General features: G+C 36.0%; 1 protein-coding gene across 6 annotated transcripts in view; it reads left to right on the top strand.

The window, feature by feature from the left end:
• Window positions 1-19520, top strand: part of WDR17 (WD repeat domain 17) — a 95929-nt gene that overhangs the window by 73723 nt on the left and 2686 nt on the right. Inside the window, exons 22-28 of one of the 6 annotated variants that reach the window (XR_013483996.1) lie at window positions 4249-4360; window positions 9499-9640; window positions 10082-10184; window positions 11335-11436; window positions 13079-13130; window positions 16488-16586; window positions 16953-17041. Coding sequence is in view for 4 of the 6 variants with exons in the window: in XM_020997883.2 (XP_020853542.2) it covers window positions 4249-4360; window positions 9499-9640; window positions 10082-10184; window positions 11335-11436; window positions 16488-16586; window positions 16911-17091 (739 nt within the window). In the remaining 2 variants the exon portion in view is untranslated. Of the gene's footprint in view, window positions 1-4248; window positions 4361-9498; window positions 9641-9838; window positions 10185-11334; window positions 11437-13078; window positions 13131-16487; window positions 16587-16910; window positions 17092-19520 lie in introns of those variants that run through there. The other 5 variants (XR_013483995.1, XM_020997883.2, XM_078148376.1 and 2 more) reach the window with 5 other exon arrangements.

Genomic DNA, 19520 nt, shown 5'->3' with positions numbered 1-19520 from the left:
AAATCCCAGAAGATACTCCAGGAGACCCCAGGGTTACATTTTAGGCCTTCAAATACAATCAGAGGAGCAAAATGTGCAAAAGCAACTGCCCTTGGCCTGAGCCATTTTTCAGTCTAGGAATAGGGGGAAGGAGATCATTTTGAGACTCTGCTCCTCCTCAATTATTTGCCATTCTTTGGAGTTGGTAGAGATATTTATCTGACCAGGACCCTTCCCCACATATACACTTGATGAAAAGAATAATACAAATATTCCATCCTTTTAGGCATACCCCTAGATCAAGAGCAGCACCCTATCTTGAATCAGGTCTCCTGGATTTATTCTACTTTAAGCTGACACCTTTCAGAGGACCAGCAGGATGTGGGGTCATCCCACAGCCAATCTTTATTAACACCCATCTGAGAACAGTCACTTAATGCTAGTTGTCCTTTAAGACTACCCAGTCCTTCTAGTATGATTGAGCATTAGAATGGTCAATGGCCATAGCTTACCCCAAGCACAGAAACAAACCAATTTCCAGATTATTCCTTTAGGTGGCAGTTACTCCAAATTAAAGATAAACAACTCCTGAAAAAAAAAAAAAGAAAAATAGGGTCAGTTTCAAAAACTGGTATGAAGTGATGTTTAAAAAAATGAAAGATTTGTGAAGCTAAGCCAAATGTTTTATTATATTCACCTGACTGAACTCTTCCTTTTCATAGTTGTAGCTTTAACCTATACTTATCCCTCAAATTCTGCCTCTACATTTCTCATATTGTATCCTTCCCTTTACTCATATGGGTACCACCCAACTTAAAAGGTCCTCATCTCTTCTTACCTGGCCTGTTCCAGTAACCTACTTGCCCCTTGTGTTTCCCCTTTACAATATATACTACATGTAGCTACGAAAGGACAGGGCTGCTTGTGCTAGGCCCCTAATCAGGAAACTCCAATATTACCTCTATGATCTAAAACAAATTTCTTTGGCTTTTAGAGCCATTTGGAACCTTGCCCCAACTACCTTTTTTTTTTTATTGTTGAGGTAATCAGGGTTACGTGACTTGGCCAGGGTCACACAGCTAGTAAAATTGTCTGAGGCCAGATTTGAATCAGGTCCCTTCTGACTCCAAGTCTGGTGCTCTATCCACAGCACCACCTAACTGTTCCTCTCCCAACCCCTACCTTTTTAGCTTTATTATATATTACTCTACTCTTAACCTCTGTCTCTTAGAATTTTTCTTTCAAAGCTTTCAAAGCTCATCTCAAACCCTACCTTGTACATGAACCCTTTATTGACCCATTCAGGTGCTAATAACGCCTTTCCCATAAAATGATTTGTTAATATTTTGTGTAGTATGTAAACTTTGTTTCCCCTGATACAATGGATGCCTATTGAGGGCAACAACGGTTTTATTTTTGTCTTTGTATTCTTAGTGCCTGGAACATAGTACGTACTTAATAAATGCTCATGGATTAATTTATTGAGTCTCAAAAATCCCTTCCAATTTTCCAGTTGTATTTTATGTCACACTAACATACATATATTCTGAGGAAAGTTGAAAATATAAACATTTATTTAGAGTCAGAATAATTTCCAATGAGCAACTATAGTCTTTGTAGCTGCTGAAAGAGCCTAAATGATGAAAATATGCCTTTAGATTAGCCTTCATATGACAGAGAATATAAGTTTAATCATTGCTAATAAACCAAGAGTAATTTGGATTGTTTCCATTCATGGTTTAAAATGAAAATTTTGATTCCTCTGGATATTCATTGTTCAACATCTCCTTTTTAGCTTTCCATTTCTTGGATACAGGTATCCTATAGTTTTATAAGTCTGCGTTTTAAATAATACATTGAAAAGTACATAGTTTTTCATTATTCAATGTTCTTGAATTATTATTTTTCTTAATATACCAAACCAATTACATTATTCATAGTAATATAAGGTATAACTGCAAAATAGTGAGGTAGACTCCAATGTTATACATGAAAATGAATCTTATTACTTTATAGCCACACCTCACCTAATAAATTACCTCTAATTAACTATAATAAAAAAATTATTCAGTGTGTTCTGAGAATAAAAACTAAGAGTTTTAATTCTTTGTATAATCTTTAACAGATCAGTAATAACTTACCATTGACATATCTAATTAAGTCTTATAAACCCCATCTTAAGAAATAAATAAAAGTAAATTTCATTGTACCAGTGGCTTTAGAAGCTTGGGGAGGAGGAAGCAGAGGAAGAGGGGATCTGCAGATTTTCCCTTTTAACTCTAGACCATACAGACCACAAAAAGGTTAAAAACAGGTTTCAAATAAGATTCTTAACAATACCCTTAAATGAGTTTAGCCAAACTTATTTCATTAATAAGTTCTTAGTTTCACAAATAAGTGGAATTTCTCTTTCATTAGATTCATATGTTGCCCATAAACTACTGTTTTCATAAATTATTATTAATGATTATAGTAGCAATAGAGGTGAATCCCAACAAGCTGTGTGGGGAAAACTGAGCCCCTGCAGGTCATACCCCACTGGAAAGGCTTCAAGTATGGGCTGAACAACAGGTGGTTTGCCTGGCATCTGAGGAACAGCATCCCCCCTCGTGTGAGAGGCTCATCCCCACACTAGCTACAAGGTAGTGACTTTGTCAATAAGGGCAGTTCTGAGTGTGTTAGTAGAGCCAAAACTCTGGCAGATTCTATTGATCTGGAGCTGAAAAGCTTCAGCTAAGGAAGGGTCTGAACCATCCAAGGACCAGCTTAGCTACTGGCTATAAATGTAGAATGGCTCATTACCAAAAGTTTGTCCCCAGGGGGGATTATTTGTTTTTCCCCATTAACTCAAGAAGAACCCTACTAAGGTATGGATAGAGTTATAATCTGCATCTGTAGAAAGAGTGCCCACACTGGTAATCACAGATCTAATTGTTTGAAATTTCAAAATAAGTAATGATAATATTTAATAGTTTAGAATGGGGATTCTTAGCCTGGGGTCTGTGGATTTCAGGGGTTCTGTAAATTTAAAAAAATTGATAAACTTATTTCAATTTAATTTGTTTCCTTAGCAATCCTAAGTATTTTATTTAATTCATTTAAAAATATGATTTTGAGAAGGATTAGTCATAGACTTTACCTGCTGCCAAAGAAGGCTATGACAAACAAAAAAGGTTAAGAATCTCTGGTTTGAAATATGTAAGATTTTGTTGTTATAGATACAAAGTTTTACAAACATAAAATTATTTATAATTTAGCATTATTTTGTTATTAATAATAATTTCACACACCATAACACGGAACAGTCTTCAAACTGCCTCCCTCATAGAACATTTACTAGGACTAAATCAAATATTATTCAGATAGCTTTGAGTTCGCTTTTCTTTTCTTCATTTTCTATTATCTCTGCTTATAAAATAATAAGCCAAAGACAGGAAGAAGGAAGAGCAGGAAAAGCAAAGAACCTGAAAAGTAGAAATAATAATGATGAATTTTGTACTGCTTTGTATAACTGGCAGTTAATTATGCATATTTCTCAAACTGTTATATACTTTCTGTAATAGCCCAAAACTAACACATTGTGATGTGAAAGGAGGCTGCATTTAAAGAGTCTGTTTAAAACTGTAAAGCTCTCAGTCTAGTTTTGTATTTTAATCTACTAATGAATTTATGAATCTAATTTTGTGGGCCACTAAATGAATTTTTAAAAAGTGAAATCCATCAGTTGCATCCCTTTATTTTTTGTTGCCTTGTTGATTCCCTGAAGGTTTACTAAGAAGTACCAAAAGACTGAAAGCAGTAAAATTTAAATAGTCATGTATTTTAATTAGTTTAGCATGCTAGCTATTCCCACTTTTCCAATTTTGTATGCAAAATAAAAGTGGCCATGATTTGACTTTAAGGAAGGTTGGTTAATCAATTGAATGCAAGAAGAGGGCCTGGAACTACTTGATTTGGTTAGAGACTCCAACTCCCTAAATATAGTTCATTGTAAATACACACACAATCATATCCATAGTAACTCAAATGTTATCTTGCAATTGAGAATCATAAAATGTATATGAGTAGCAAGATGAATTTTCCCTCATACCACTTTAATGTCAATGATTTACATTTAGATGAGGAGCTCTAAGATTCAATGAAAAATTACTATTTTATATGTAAATAGATAATGCAAGGGAGAAATATTAAAAGTGTTACGATTTTGAAATTTTACAAACATTATATTTAGATTTTCCTAAATAACTTTCCCCATTGTCATTTGAATAGGGATTTGGCAACAGATCTTCTCTTGAGGATTCCTAATAATGAGCTTCACCTAGTAAAACTTTGTGCTATCTACCCAGGACGCAATGAAGAGATAAATGAGCTACATGAGAAGGTACACTGTGTTGTTGTGGTGTTGTTCCGATCTCTCTGTGACCCCCTTTGGTGCTTTCTTGGCAAAGATACTGGAGTGATTTGCCAATTCCTTCTCCAGATTATTTTACAGAGTAGGAACTGAGACAAACAGCGTTAAGTTACTTGCATGGGGTCACACAGCTAGTAAGTGTCTGAGGCCAGATGTGGACTCAGGTTCTTCTGACTCCTGGTCTGGAACTCTATTTACTGCAGCACCACCTCACTGCCCTATGAGAAGGTACACCAATGAGAGTAAGTATTCTTAATGGACACAGGCTGCTATGTCTTAATTTCCCTTTGAGGTTAAGAAACTATAACATATAACATTACATAATAAACTATAACATATAACATATATAACATAAATCAATGCTTCTAACCTGATTATAATATTTTTCTCTTAATTATATTGACAATTAGAAGTAGAAAAAAGAGGTTATTTGATATAATGGATAGACAGCTGGCTTCAGGACAGGAAGAGGTTTTAAGTTCTGCCTAACACCCACTGGCTGTCTCGGGCTGAGTCTCTTAACCTCTCAGTGTCCCCCAGCCTACTCTCTAAGCCAATTAATTACAGAGTAGTTGCCTATTTGTATTGGTAAAAGGAGTCTCACTGGGATTTCCCTATACCATTGAAATTATACATCCATATAGATATATCTTAAGTCCTTTAAACGAATAAGCCTTGATGTAGACTTGGCAGCTGGGTTCACACTTATTCTATATAGGAAGATCTGACATGGGGCTAAAACCTGCCTCCTTCCTGGTCCTAGGGCTATTCTCAGTTGCCCAGAATAAGTCTAATAAGACCCCTTTCTACATCACCTCAGTACTTTCAGTGGATGCATATTCTTCTCAATGTAGGTGCTCACTACAGCTGTGCAGACTGGAATCCATCCAAACTTCTCCTATGAAGTTCTTATTCATGTCCCTCCCTGAAATCCTCAAACATACCAAGCTTTTCTCTAGGTCTCTGAACAGTACCTGTGTACCAGCCTTGTAGATGGGCTATCCATAGGCTGTCATTACCTCTCACTCTCAACACATAACTGAAGACCTGTCTTGTAGTACATCTCTCATAGACCACTTCTTGGGTGCATGTTGTCATAGATAATATGTTTACAAAATATTTACGTCCACCAGGTGTGTCTTCATTGCCCTTTGAGGAAACTGATCTTTAAAAGCTTGTGGTGGTTCATATTTTACCACAATGTGTTAATGTTTTTAAAATGGGTTTTTGTTTTAGGGAGAAATTTGGGGTCATTGAGAGCACTGTGGAATTTCCCAAATACAGTCTAACAATTTTACCTATTCAATTCTGGATCCAGATCATTGACCATCTGCATTGTCTGTCTGGGATATATGTATTGAGGGCTCAGCTGTATGAGCTGCTCATGTAGCTATATTTTATACAGTATCAACCAATGGTATCAAATTCAAATAGGAATGGATCCCTGTGGAGATATTGGCTTAGACAACTATAAATTAACATTACCTGTGTTGTAATGTATTTTTATTTATTTTGTTGAACATTTCCCAATTACAGTTTGATTTAGTTCAGGCCATACTTGGAGCAGCAGGTTTGCCACATCTGGTCTGGACAACAGACATTTTTCCTCCTTTTTTTTCCAGTTGGATCACTTCTGTGCCATCATAATCTGTTAGAATGGGCCTTTTGTGAAGGCTTCTAGAGTATCTTTAAAATTTGAAGTCATCCATGTAGCAGAAGGAATACTGCATTTGGAAGCAGAGAAATAGTGTTCAGTTTCTAGCTCTACTACTTATCTATGACCTTGGGCAAGTCATTTAACTTATTTGGGTCTTAGTTTCCTCAGTTGTGAAATGAAAGGGTTAGACTACATTACATTTAGATTCAGCATTCAATCTATGATCCTCTGCTTCTTCCAGCTCTAGTCCTATCATCCTGTGTCTACCCTAAGTCCTCTTTTTCTTGGAGCTACATTCCCTATTTCTTGGTCCCTAAAATGATTTTAAGTCCTTTTTTCATTTTTATCTCCTCTCAGATACCTCTTGCCATCTTGGTCCCTTTTTGGCTTCCCAGTGTCTTTCCTGAAATATTCATCCAGACCTAAATACAATGTTCCAGTTGTGATCTAACTACTACATAGTGCAGTGGAATAATTTGTACCTTTTTTCTGGATACCAACTTATGCTAATGTCCCTAAAAACGTTAGGCTTTTTAGCTGAGTCATATTGAGCTTATAGTCCATTAAAATAATCAGATCTTGTTCACATGAACCATATGGCCTCGGCAAATCTTCCCCATCTTGTGATTTCACTTCAAGAAACTCCTGGTAAGGAAACCTCCTATATACCTATGTAGATTGGCAACTGTTCTTTAAATTTTAAAAAGAATTGCTTCTTGCAGTGATGCAGTTGCTTTTTAAAACCAGCATAGGATACTCAAATATATCCAAACTTCATTCTGTGGGATGTCTTTGGATATCTTATCAAGTATACATTGATAGCTGGAATAGCAGCAAAAACCTAGCAAAATGAAATTTAATAGATTAATATGAAGTTCTATATCGGGAACCATAGGTAGATAACAGTTGATATGAAACAGATATAGGGGAGTTAGTGTGAAATGGCAATAATATATGGAAGTATAATCCTTTGTCTTGGTAAGACCATATCTGGAGTGTTGTGTCCAGTGCTAACTTTCCATACCAGGCAAGACATTGATAAGTTGTGGTATGACTAAAGAAGAGTGATTAGGATAGTGAGAGAATTGATATTCATGTTGTAAAAGAAAGGATAAAAGGAACTGGTGATATTTAACTTGGAGAAGATAAAGCTATGAGTGATGTTATCACTATACTAAAATATCTAATATGTGGATGAAGGTTTCGGATTATTATTATTATTGCTTAGACTCAATAGATAATTAGGACCAATGAATAGAAGTCACAGAGTGACATATTTTGGCTAGATATAAGGAAACAAATTCTAACAAATTAGTCCAAGAGTAGAGTAGGTGACCTCAGAAAGTGCTAAGATCTTATTTATTGACTGTTGAAGATGCAATGCATGATTATTTTAGGGGAATGTTATAAAAGCGGTGACTCTGGGATGATTTGGATTGTTTGATCACTGAGGACCTTTCTGATCTGAGATTCCATGATTCTAGTTGCCTCTCCCAGCTTTGTGTCAATCTTGAATTTGATAAACACATTACTTAGAGACAGAAGTATCCAAATTAATCCCAATTATAGTTTAAAATGTTGAACAGAAAAGGGCTAAATGCTGGTTCGCATAACTGACATCAGAATCACAAAATTTCATAGTTTGAAGGCTCATTGAGATCATTTTGTCTAATCTATACCTGAATAATAATCCCATTTACAGTATCTCTAACAAATAGGAAAATTCAGATTCTGCTTGACTGTATCCAGTGATGAGGAACCCATTACCTCTGAAAGAAGCTGAAAGCACTTTCACACAATTCTTTTTGTTAGATAGTTTGCCCTTGCATGAAGTCACAATTTACCTCTCTGCAACAAAATCCCACTTACTCCTGCTTCTTCCCTCTGGAGCCAAGCAAAGTAAATCTAATTCCTCTCTCATGTAACAGCTCTGCAAATCTTGGGAAACAGCTATTTCATTCCTTCAAGTCTCCTTTTCTTCAGGATAGACATTCCCAATTCCTTCTACCAATCCTCGTATGACAGGCTCCATTTGTCTTGCTAGTCTGATCTAGATTCACTCCAGTTGATAAATATCCATTCCAAAATGTCACGTTCAGAACTAATTTCAGTCCTCCAGATATGTTCTGATCCAGGAAGACTACAACAGGATGATTTCAGTCTTCCTCTCATCCTTGACACTGTTCCAATTTTGAAGCCTAAAGTTGCATTATCTGTTTATCTTGGGATCACATTATCTTGTAACCTATTCTTGACATTGCTACAATATTTTAAAATACCCAGATCTTTTTTATAGAAGCCATGCCTTCCCAAACAGTACTAGTGAAGTTTTTTTTTAACCTAAGTTTAGAATTTTATATTTCTCTCAATTTTATTAATTCCATTTTATTAGATTCTGGCCATCAACTTGTTGATCCCAATTCTGTCATCCAGTTATGCTTCCTATTTTCAAATGTAATCATCTTTGCCTTTATTCACATGATTAACAAAATTATTGAACTGTTCAAATAAATAATAAAAATATTGAATGATACAGTGCTAAAGACAGACCCATGGGTTATCACACTAGAGATCACCCTCCAAGTTGACATTAATTATTGACAGTTCCAAATCTACCTGACTCGACTGACACATCTAGCTTCTATTTCTCTATCCTTTTGATTCATTTCAAAAAGTATTTATATAGGCATTTACCAGGCAGTTATGAGATAAGGGACTAGCACTCAGGAAAGAATTGAAGACTGAATTTATAGATGTGGGAATTACCTATAAAGACATGGTTGCTAATAAGATTGGGAAAAAGTAAAGAAAGAACAGGGCCCAAAGCAGATGCTTGTTGATTAATTGATTCACAAAATGAGTGGGGACATGGATGACACTTCTAGAGAAAAAACTAAGATTGATCAGAAAGGAAGAAAACCAACACAGCACAGTGTCTGGTAAACCCAGAAAGGATACAGTATCTGGGATAGTCAACAGAGTCAAACGTTGTGGAGAGATGAAGAAGTATGAGAACTGAGAAAAGTCCATTCGGCTTAAAGATTTCGTTATTAAGAAGTGAACAGTCTCCATGAAAGCCAGATCTCAAAGAGGTAGAGAAATGAACTGGAGATAAGAAAGTTGAAACGATGACCATAAACCACTTTTTCTAGGGTTATCACTCTGACAGTAAGAAAAGATGGCAAATGATAGCTTGAAAGAATGGCAGGGTGATAGGACCAAGTGAAGGCAATTATCAAAGAAAATAATGTGAAACTTTACCTCTCTTTCACCAAATGTAACTGTGCAGATTAACAGTAATAAATCCATGTAAATCTCTCTACAATTGCAATTTCAGATGGAAAAATATTTAAGAAACAAAAAAGCATTTATTGTACTTCCCTAAATTATCTTTATGTATGTATGTATGTATTTAGAATGATTATTTCTTCTTTTAACAATTGTTTTCTAGTGTCATCTACCCACAATAGAAGAATGTACAGGATTAGCAGAGACTGCCCTTGCAGATGGAAATGTATTTGAAACCATAAAGTATTACTTGTTAAGTAAAGAACCTGAAAAAGCCCTTCCTATTGGTATTCACTTCATCAAACGTGAGTTTTTGCGTGGCATATTCATATGCAATCTACTCATTTGTTTGACCTCTTCACTCATTTTTGCAGTCAGTCTTAAAATTAAACTGGCTCATGTATTGAAGGACTAAAAGAAATCAGTGGTTCTAAAAATTTAAAAAGAAAATCCAACAGAAGACTTGGACTGAATTTAATGAGCCATTTTTCTTTTCCTTTTAGTTTGGCCTGCTTGGGACTTGGTGTCTCAGAGGGAACTCTGAGTGAACATGCCATAAGAAGATGTTCATGATTTCTTACTTTAAGTGACCTAGGGAACAGCTGAAGTAGAAGAAATGGATTTACAGAGAGAAGGGCAATGTTTTTATATGTAGTTTATACAAATTTTGAGGATCAAATATTGACAGGTACTTTTTTTTTAATTGCAAGATTGCTTATATTTTCTCTCTCTTTTTTTAATATCAGAACAAATGAGCCATTCAGACTGGAATTTGGATACAATCTACCCAGTTCTTGATCTTCTGAGTTATGTACGCACTGAAAGATTAATCCTGCATAAATGTAGTGAGTGAGTACACCTTTCTTCCAGATGCTGAAATTGAACTTCCTGTCTTATTTAAAGATAATTCTTGTTATCTTTTGTCTTAAACCATTGTCAGTTTGAGATTTAGTTCCTTTCTTGGAACAGGTGAATGAGCATTTGGTTCATTAAATTTGTCCTGGAGAGTGGAGATGGAAGGGACAGAAGGATGAGAGTAATAGAGAACTTATTAAAATTACAGTGGAATCAATTTAGAGCAAAATAATATAGTTTAGAGCAGAAATATCCAACTCAAGGCCCACAGGCCACAAGTGCCTGCACCAGAGTAAAGTATAATTGGGAAATATTGATCAAATGAAATAAAAATACAACAAAGATAATGTTAACTTATGGTTTTCTAGGTCAATATACAGCAGCAGGAATTCATTTTTACTTCAGTTTGACACCACTAGTGTAGAGGGACCCCACATAATAACAGGGAAGCATATACCTACACATGGCTCAAGCAGAGCCAGCACCAAACCTTTGGCCAGAGTTGGGAATTGGTGGCATAGGCTTCCAGGTGTTGGGGAGCTCCTTGAAAGCAGAGACTGTTTTCAGCATTCCTTTTTAACCTCAGCACTTAGCACAGTGCCTGGCACCCAGGAAGTGTTTGATGAATGCCTGGTGACTTGTGACTGTGTAGACAACCACTGGGGCCAATCCTATTTTATCTTCCTTATAGAAAGGGTCACTGTGGCTTTAGGAAGCTTAAGTTGAGTCAGGAAATATGGGCAGGGAAGCCTCCCTGCAGGTTTCTACCCTGTACCATAAGAGCAGTGGAGTTCAATGACATTTCTGGGAATTCCCACAAAGTACCAAGGAATCTCTAACTTGTCCCTACTGTGAGAAGGAAAAGTGGGATGATGAAAAGCAAGTGGGTAGGGAGAGTTTCCATTTAAGATGTTAACTGTTTTGAATTTGAAAACATTTATGGAATAATTATCATTCTGCTACTTATCTGTATATGTATGGGTAGGTAATTTTATAAGCTAAAAATCTTCAGCAATTCAAATTGCAGCTTTCATTGAAATTTTAATAATCACACTTAGTAATAAATATTTCTTTGGATATATGTAGATACTAATATACGGACTAAGCATTCAAATAATATTCTATTCCATGTGTTCTCTTTTAGAGTCCGAAATGAGCTGTTGATATTATATGGTTACATTGGTGCTTTGTTAGCAATCAGAAGACAATATCAGAGCATTGTGCCAGCCCTTTATGAGTACACAAGGTACTTGCTATTGTGAAAGAGCAATTTGTTTTAGAAAATAGGGACTTGAAATCATTCTTTTCCCTCATTTCTTTATCTAAAATCAATATATAGAACAAAAATTACTCAGTGGGGAGAACAGGAGAAATACTATCCCAGGCCTACTGTGCTAAATGGACTGTCCTTGAAAATGATTAATTATGGGTAGACCAGAGAGTGCCCAGGAATACCAGTATTCTTATTAATTCTATTGGATGGGGAGGACATACAGAAGTAACTGCATCCTGGTATAGACCAAATGCACATATGGAGTATTTAAGGAGGCGTGCTGCTCATCTTCATGCTTTGGTGTCCATCTCTCACTTGTGGCTCCAAAAAGCTATAGCATGTGCAGCAGCCACACCCTGGTAAAAAAAAAATCTTGGCAGATGGGCTAAACCAAGTTGAGGGTAACCAAGGCCTCAACCCTATCAGTGACTTAGGGGGATATCCATCCAAAGCATGTGAAGACTTTCCCCAGTGGAATGGGCAGATGAGAATAATTTGTTTCAATGGCCATGAAGGCAGCTGAAGAAGGCACTGTGGAGGGCTCAGAGCTTGGTCAGACATTGAAGATGCCAAAGTTATCTACTGCATACCAGGTCATCACCAGTTATCTTGACTTTTGTCCTGCCACTGGACTTCAATAACTGGAAGACAGTGTGAGGCTAAAGACTTTATGCAACTCTTGTCTCACTTAAATCTAATTCATGCACAAGCCAAGACGTCATCCCATGATGTCATTGGTCCTCTTTGAAAACAAAGGACGAACAACAACACTATATAATCATAAGGTAGAAGGGATGAAGCTGGTCTCCCTCTTTCTCCCCAGCTCTTGTTTGTGTAAAAATCACATTCTTTGAGGATGCATTAGAAAGTGACTGTTAATCATGCTGAAATACCTTAGCTTGAACAGATAATGAAACATGATCAGTCATACAATGTTAACATTCAAAGGACAGGCAAAAATAAAAACATGACTGGGAAATTACATCTATTAAAATTAATTCAAAAGTTAGCTGTTCTTGTCAAGGCAAAATTGAAGTTAAATTTCTTGGCTATGTTACTCAGGGTTAAAGCTAGTAATGGAGAAAACAACTTAGTATGTTATACAACTAATTTGTTACAGTGATATAAACATACATGGGCTTAGGGTTCATATTTTACCTTTCTTCTCTGTCAAGCTATCACTACATTCCAGGAAGAATGAGAGCAAACTAAGAGGATAATCACACAGATTTACCTTTTTCAAACATCATTTGAAAGCCTTAGGTTCCTTTTTCCTTTTATTCGCAAATAGGTTTACTTGTTGAGTTTCTGATGCCTGGTTTCATGGAAAACATGCTGAAAACTGTTCTTTTAGACATTATGTTTGAATAAAACTTTATTCATAAGATTATAGATATAAAGTTGAAAGGCATCTTAGAGTTCATCTCATCCACCCTCCCTCATTCTACAAATAAAGGCTCAGGAAGGATAAGGTGGTGTAGTGAGCATCAGAGCAAGAAGATAACCTTTGGTTCTTGAAGGTTATGCCAATGGAGAACAAAATGTGGCAAGCTCTACAAAGATGGAAAGGTTTCCAGTAGGGGCCCAGTGATAGACTGTATGTTTGTCTTCCTAGGACCAGTCTAGCTGACTTTCGAGAGCAGCATCACCAGAAGGATGGCTACAAGGTGATATATTTTTGACCACAGCAGCTCAGTTGCTTACAAAGTCAGAGAGGTTGCAATCTGCATCAGTAGAGGGACTTTTTACACTGATGAAATCACAGATCCTTGATGCACTGAATTAAGAAACTATATGATAGTAGTTGTTTATGCAAGGTCTTAGAATCAATTAATCAACCCCTGACCACTGTCTTACTCACTTCCAAAGTAGGCCATGTCGTTTTTGTTTGTGTAACTTTTTACATTTCACACTGTCATAAAAGTGGGGATCGAGATTGATTCATGCCAGCATTTATACTGCTTCCTATCAATTGACTTTATTTTCTTTTATTACTCTTCTAACCTTTAGATTCCTACACTTTTTTGAAACAATACTGTCTTAATCATTATCAGTGAATTCTCTCACATAATATTTGCAATTTTATGCTCATTTTAGTTCCCTATATTGGTATATATTAAGGGTGTATCCACATGTTGAGAATTTTCTGGGAAGTAATAGAAAAGGTAGCATCAGTCTGACAAAGTAAGGGAGAGATCATAGAATGAGAAGTACGTTGTTCAAGTGGCAGGAGTACTCGTTGGAGATGGCAGACAGAAGAGAAGGTGGGAGAAGTAGAGGAAGGCAGAGCAACATGGTCACCAACAAAGCTGATTTGATTTTAGGCTAGCTATGAGTAGAAGCTACAGAGATGTAGGTGTGGGTCCAGTGTAAGGAAAAATGCCTTAACAATTAGATCTGCCCTGGGGAAATGACTGGACTGCCTTGAGAGGCATTTAAATGAAGCCTGGAAAACTTTTTGTCATGAATGTTGTAGAGGAGATTCCTGTGCAGTTATAGGTTGGACTAGATGGTCTTTGGAATCCCTTCCAACTATGAATCTACATGTTTATAATATTTAATCCAGGCCTTCTTCTCATCTTACCCTACATTTGACTTAAATGTACTTGCTTTACTTTTCACTCTTCACCCTTTTATTCATATTAATATCTTATTAAATGTTTGTTGGTGTAGTATATGTTTTCTCTCACTTAAAATATAATTTTTGTTTTCTTAGTTCTCAATCTTTCCCCTACGATACCTCATTTTGACAATCAATTTTATTTATCTAACATTTGCCAGATTTCACATAAATGGAGTAGATTAAGCACTATGAACGAGAAAAATCAACCTATTTTCAGATTTTTAGAACTGGAAAGGAACCCAGACACCATCTAGTCCAGCCCCCTAAATTTTCAGATAAGTGAAATAAGGCCCAGAAAAATGATTTTCTCAAGGTCAGGCATAGTTACATTTTTATTTTCAGATTTATCTCACTTTGAACTTTTAAGATGAAAAAGTATTAGTTTACAAGCAGCTATACTTCAAAGGAAATTGTTAACATATAAGCAGAAAAGATTAATATAAACCATACTTAATATAAAGTTTCTTCTACTTAGAAGAAGAGTCTCCCAAAATGGTGATTGCACTTGTCATTTCAATGAAAAATAATTAATATCAATAGCAGTAATAACCATGGAGACTCTGAAAAATAATATTTGACATAAAGTCAAAAGATCTACATAATTATCTGTCTCTTCTATTACCTGTCTTTGTTACCATGGACAGATCACTTAGCATCTCAGGGCTTCAGTTTCCCTATCACTGAAATGATGGGGTTGAACTTGATAGCTAAGGTTCCTTCTTGCTCTGAAATGCAATTTTTCATCTATGTGAGTCTAACATTTTCGAACTTTTACTGATGCTTTTGTTTTTTTACATCACAGTAATTTCCCAACATGCCTCCCTGCCCCACCCCCCAAAAGGGTAAATAGAACCTTTCCTTGTAACAAAGCAAAGCCAAATAGTATGGCTTCTTCTGACAGCCTATGCAGCATCCTATGCCTGTCGTCCCCTCTCCTGAAAGAAGGGAAATATTTCTCATCTTCTAGTCTCCAGAACTAAAATTAGTCATTACTATTCATCTGAGTCCAGCTGCCTTTCACTACTTGTATATATGCTATTGCAGTCAGTGTATACAGTGCTCCCCTAGTTCTGTTACTGTTCTCATCTGTGATTCTAAATTGATACTTGTTTCATATTTCAATTGACCATATAGTCTTGTTTTACACATTTCATTACTTATTCCACGAGCAATAAAAACAGAAGAAAACTTTGTCTTCTGCTTGCTTCTTATTCCATTTGGAAGCACCTCAGCCCATCTTTATTTACCTTCTTCTCTATAGGTTAAGGTTAAATAAGGTTAAACACTACCTAACAGTATTTTTATTAGTAGTGACTGTTATGTTCATTTAGCACTTGCTATATTTTTGTTCTGAATCAATCTGAATAACATGTTATTTTAAATTGCATTTGCTATTTTGGAACATTAATCTTTTACTTTCAAATATTAACTGGGAGGCAGTATACATAGTATGAACTGTGCTGGTAAATGTTTAATAACAGGTTCTCCAAAAACAAGGCATACACCTGACATACTTTTAATTTTAATCTGCAGTATTAACACTTTTTCTCTGTCACTTCCTTAAGTCTAGACAATCAACAAAACAATAAATCAAGCTTTGATTTGTAGCATTTGCTGATTTCCGAGTTATTGTCACCTTATGAAATGATGATCCAGGCTAGGAACTCAACAATCAGGGGAGAGGACCATAGGATGGAGGCATTTCCAGGGCCAATTTTCTCAACAAAGTAAAAAGTAAACTCTTTTAGGGGGAGATGTGGAAGGTTTGACGAGGAAAGAGCAGGTTTGGAATAGCCTCTGTAAAGAGTATGATAATAAGCAAGAAATAAAATGACTCCTTTTCTACAGGTAGGGCCCATTTGAAGTTGGATAACCTAATTTGTGATGTATCCAGACAGCTGAGTTGTAAGTGTGAGATTCCAGCTGCATCCAGCAGTGTATAAGCAGAAGTGGAGGAGGCAGATGGTGGAAGTAATCCAGGGTAGAGTCTTGGCAAGAGTTCGGGGCAAGGGCTTCAAGAGCAGAGGACCCTGTGGAGCTGCAATGGCTGTTAGGTTGAGATTGGAGACGAAGGAAAATGAAGTCTGAACAAGGGTGATGACCTCAGAAATTATTGAGGGGGTGGAGGAATTCAAAGTCTCAGTTACTGTGAAGAATAGGGTTAGGAAGGTGAGACATTCCTTTGTCTGGCTGATGTGGAGTGAGTTAAAGTGCTATTAGGACGTATCACCTTCATAATCATGGACAAAACACCCAACCTCAGGGACCCTCAATTTCCTCTTTTGTAAAATGACAATCCTAATAACTCCTAGGGAGTAGTTCTGAAGATCAAATAAGTATGTAAAGCATTTTGAAAACCTTCAAGTGATATGGAAACATCAGTTATTTTCTTCTATTTCAGCCAGCTTTTAAAACGGAGGGATGTGTCAGTACCTTTGAAAATTGAACAACTTTCTGAAGAACTGGATGCCTGGAGAGCTTGCCTACATTCAGCCAACAAGTGAGTATGATGTAGAAAATGAAATGCAGAAAGGAAAATTGAACTTTATTGTCATAAAGTAAAATCATTAATAAAGTACTGAATAGCTGTCATTATTTGTTGGCAGAGTGAATGAATCTTGATTTGCATAAAAATATTCTGAATTACATTAACCAAAACTAACCTTCCATTGTCTTATTATAGGCCTTACTTTTTCTATTAGTCAGTATAAAATAGATAATCTTCCTCATTTATGTGTGTTAGAATAGCTGATTTTTCAGGTCCCTTACATCATTAACATTTTATGATTCCATAGCCATTAAAAACTAACATGTATTGACATAGATCAACAGAACCTCCATATACCCCTCCTTCTGACTCCCAAAGAATGATTTATGCAAGTCTGCTGAAGAAAATGAAAGAAGAACCACTCAGAGGAATCACTGGACCAGACTCTGTCACTGGATCAAATCTTCCAAGTCACTCAGATGTTCATATCTCTTGTCTGACAGGATTAAAGATCCAGGTACATCCTTAAATTATGCGAGTGTTAAAATAAGTTTATCTAGTCTAAAAAATAATTTCTTAAACATATGATTATGTCAAAATTGATGTATCCTAGTAAAATGTTGTGGGACCCAGCAGAGATCTGTTTTGCAGCAATCTCCAGTGGTTGGTTTAAATGTCTTTTTTTCCTCTAACATGCAATGCCAATGATTCAGTATATTATAGAAACATTCTCAATAATATGTGCAGTCAGTGTATGTATGTGGAGGTATTTTAAAGCTTGTTCTCAGAGAATTTATCATTATAATATGGGAGAGCAAACCAAATGATAAAGAAGATGAAGTGCATACAAAAAAAATATATGGAAAATATAATTGAGTTGATAGTCTTCCCTTACGAGCCCACAAATAGCAATCTACTAAAAACAGTTGACATTTATGATATATATGTTCTTATTGGAATAATAGATTCCCCTAAGAATATCAAGCATGAATATTTTTAGTAATCTAAAATGGAAGGAATCACTATGGGGGGGGGGTTGAGGAATGACCAATGAAATGACACCAGTGTCTAAAAGAATATCCAGGGGGAAGCTAGGTGGTGTAGTGGATAGAGCACTGGCCCTGGATTCAGGAGGATCTGACTTCAAATCCTGCCTCAGACACATAACACTTACTAGTTGTGTGACCCTGGGCAAGTCACTTAACCCCACTGCCTAACCAAAAACCAAAAAGAACCAAGAAAACATAAAAAAACAAAAACAAAAGGGACAATAAAAGAGTATTCATCACTGGTGAGACCACACACTGAAACTTACCTCCTATATCTCAAGTACCTCTGGTGGAGCTCAGAGCATACATAAGTCATAGCAGTATAACTATTTTACTTTAAATTTGTCTTCATTACACATGTATCTGACCATTCCCAGTCCCTAGGCATCTATCCTATGGTATTCAATGCCTTGTCCCCCAAGTGTTAAGGAATTTGCAGTGAAGACCAAAAAACTTTCAAGACCCAAGAAATGATTCCCTAAGGATAAACTGTATGGCCAATGGTGAAAGTATTTTAGATAGGAAGGAGGGCCTTCACACTTCTTTAATTTAACCACATTGGCCACAACCAACTTCACTTTATTAATAAGTGGGCTCTGACTACAGGGAAAACCAACTTTACTAACATATCAATTAAGTTTTCATAAGGCATTGATATTTGTTAACCTTACCACTATAGGATTTGGTAATAAATAAACCTATCTATATATTTGCCATCTCCTAGTCAAAACAGCTGAAAATTCAAAGAATGACTATGGACTCATAGTCAGGGTTAGAACTAGATAAATTTGTAAAATGGGTCCTCTCTCTTCAATACTACTTAACTCCCTGCTTCTCTAACCTTTCTCCCCCTTCTCATTAGCCTAGGATTTCAATTCTTCCCTCTCATTTTAGTCAGCCATAATAACATCTTCTATTGAACCTGCTCTCAGAAAAGGATCTAATAAACACACGTGCCTTAAAGTATAAATAGTTGATAAGGCTTAATGTGTTACCACTCCCATGGCCATTTGCATTTTCATATAAGATTAAAACCAAGCCAAAGGAATTAATGTGTAATTATGAAAATTCAGGCATTCGTAAGAGAATAGAAGTATTTTGGTGGTCAGTAGAGCCTTCAGAGCACTCCTGAAATAAGAGGACAAAGAAGGCTCTACCTGGCAGTAATTATGCTAATTCCTCAATGTGATATGAGAGGAAGCTGCACAGGCTGGGCTCTAAAATGACAGGTCTAGCCCAGAGAATAATTTCTAAAGTCTTACAAGAATATCTCATGCTTCTATATGTCTGAACTTAATGTAAACTGATAGCATTTGGTTTCTCTCCAGTATCCAAAATATTCAATTATATGAAATTAATTCAGTTCCCTTCTTTCGGTATGATAAAATGCTGGGCCTGGAATCAGGAAGACTCAACTCAGAGTCAAATGAGCTCAAATCTGGCCTCAAATACTTGCTAGCTGTGTGACTCTGGGCAAGTCACTTAACCCTGTTTGCTGAGTTGGAGAAGGAAATGGCAAACCACTCCAGTCTCTTTATCAAGAAAATCCTAAATGGGGTCACGAAAAGTTTGACATGACTGAAACAACTGAACAAAATGAATCTAATCTAATCTATCTATCCTGTTTTAATCAGAGTAGTATGTGTATGTATATATATATGTATATATATGTATATTATATATATATATACATATATATATATTCTATCACTCTCTTTATATGAGGGCTATGAGTATAAACATATTCTAATATGGATAATCTTAGCATGGTTGTAAAACATTCTTGTGTTTTCATTTTTCCCAGTGAACAGGTGAAATTTTGAATTTCAATACATGCCTATCACATATATACAACATCACTAGGCATATTTACTTTCTTTTTAAACCAGATAACTAT

This window comes from Phascolarctos cinereus, unplaced genomic scaffold, assembly GCF_003287225.1.
Source record: "Phascolarctos cinereus isolate Bilbo 61053 unplaced genomic scaffold, phaCin_HiC Scaffold_9;HRSCAF=440, whole genome shotgun sequence".
NCBI lineage: Eukaryota > Metazoa > Chordata > Mammalia > Diprotodontia > Phascolarctidae > Phascolarctos > Phascolarctos cinereus.
Note: the sequence above shows the minus strand (reverse complement) of the source record. Positions and strands in the feature narration are given on the sequence as shown.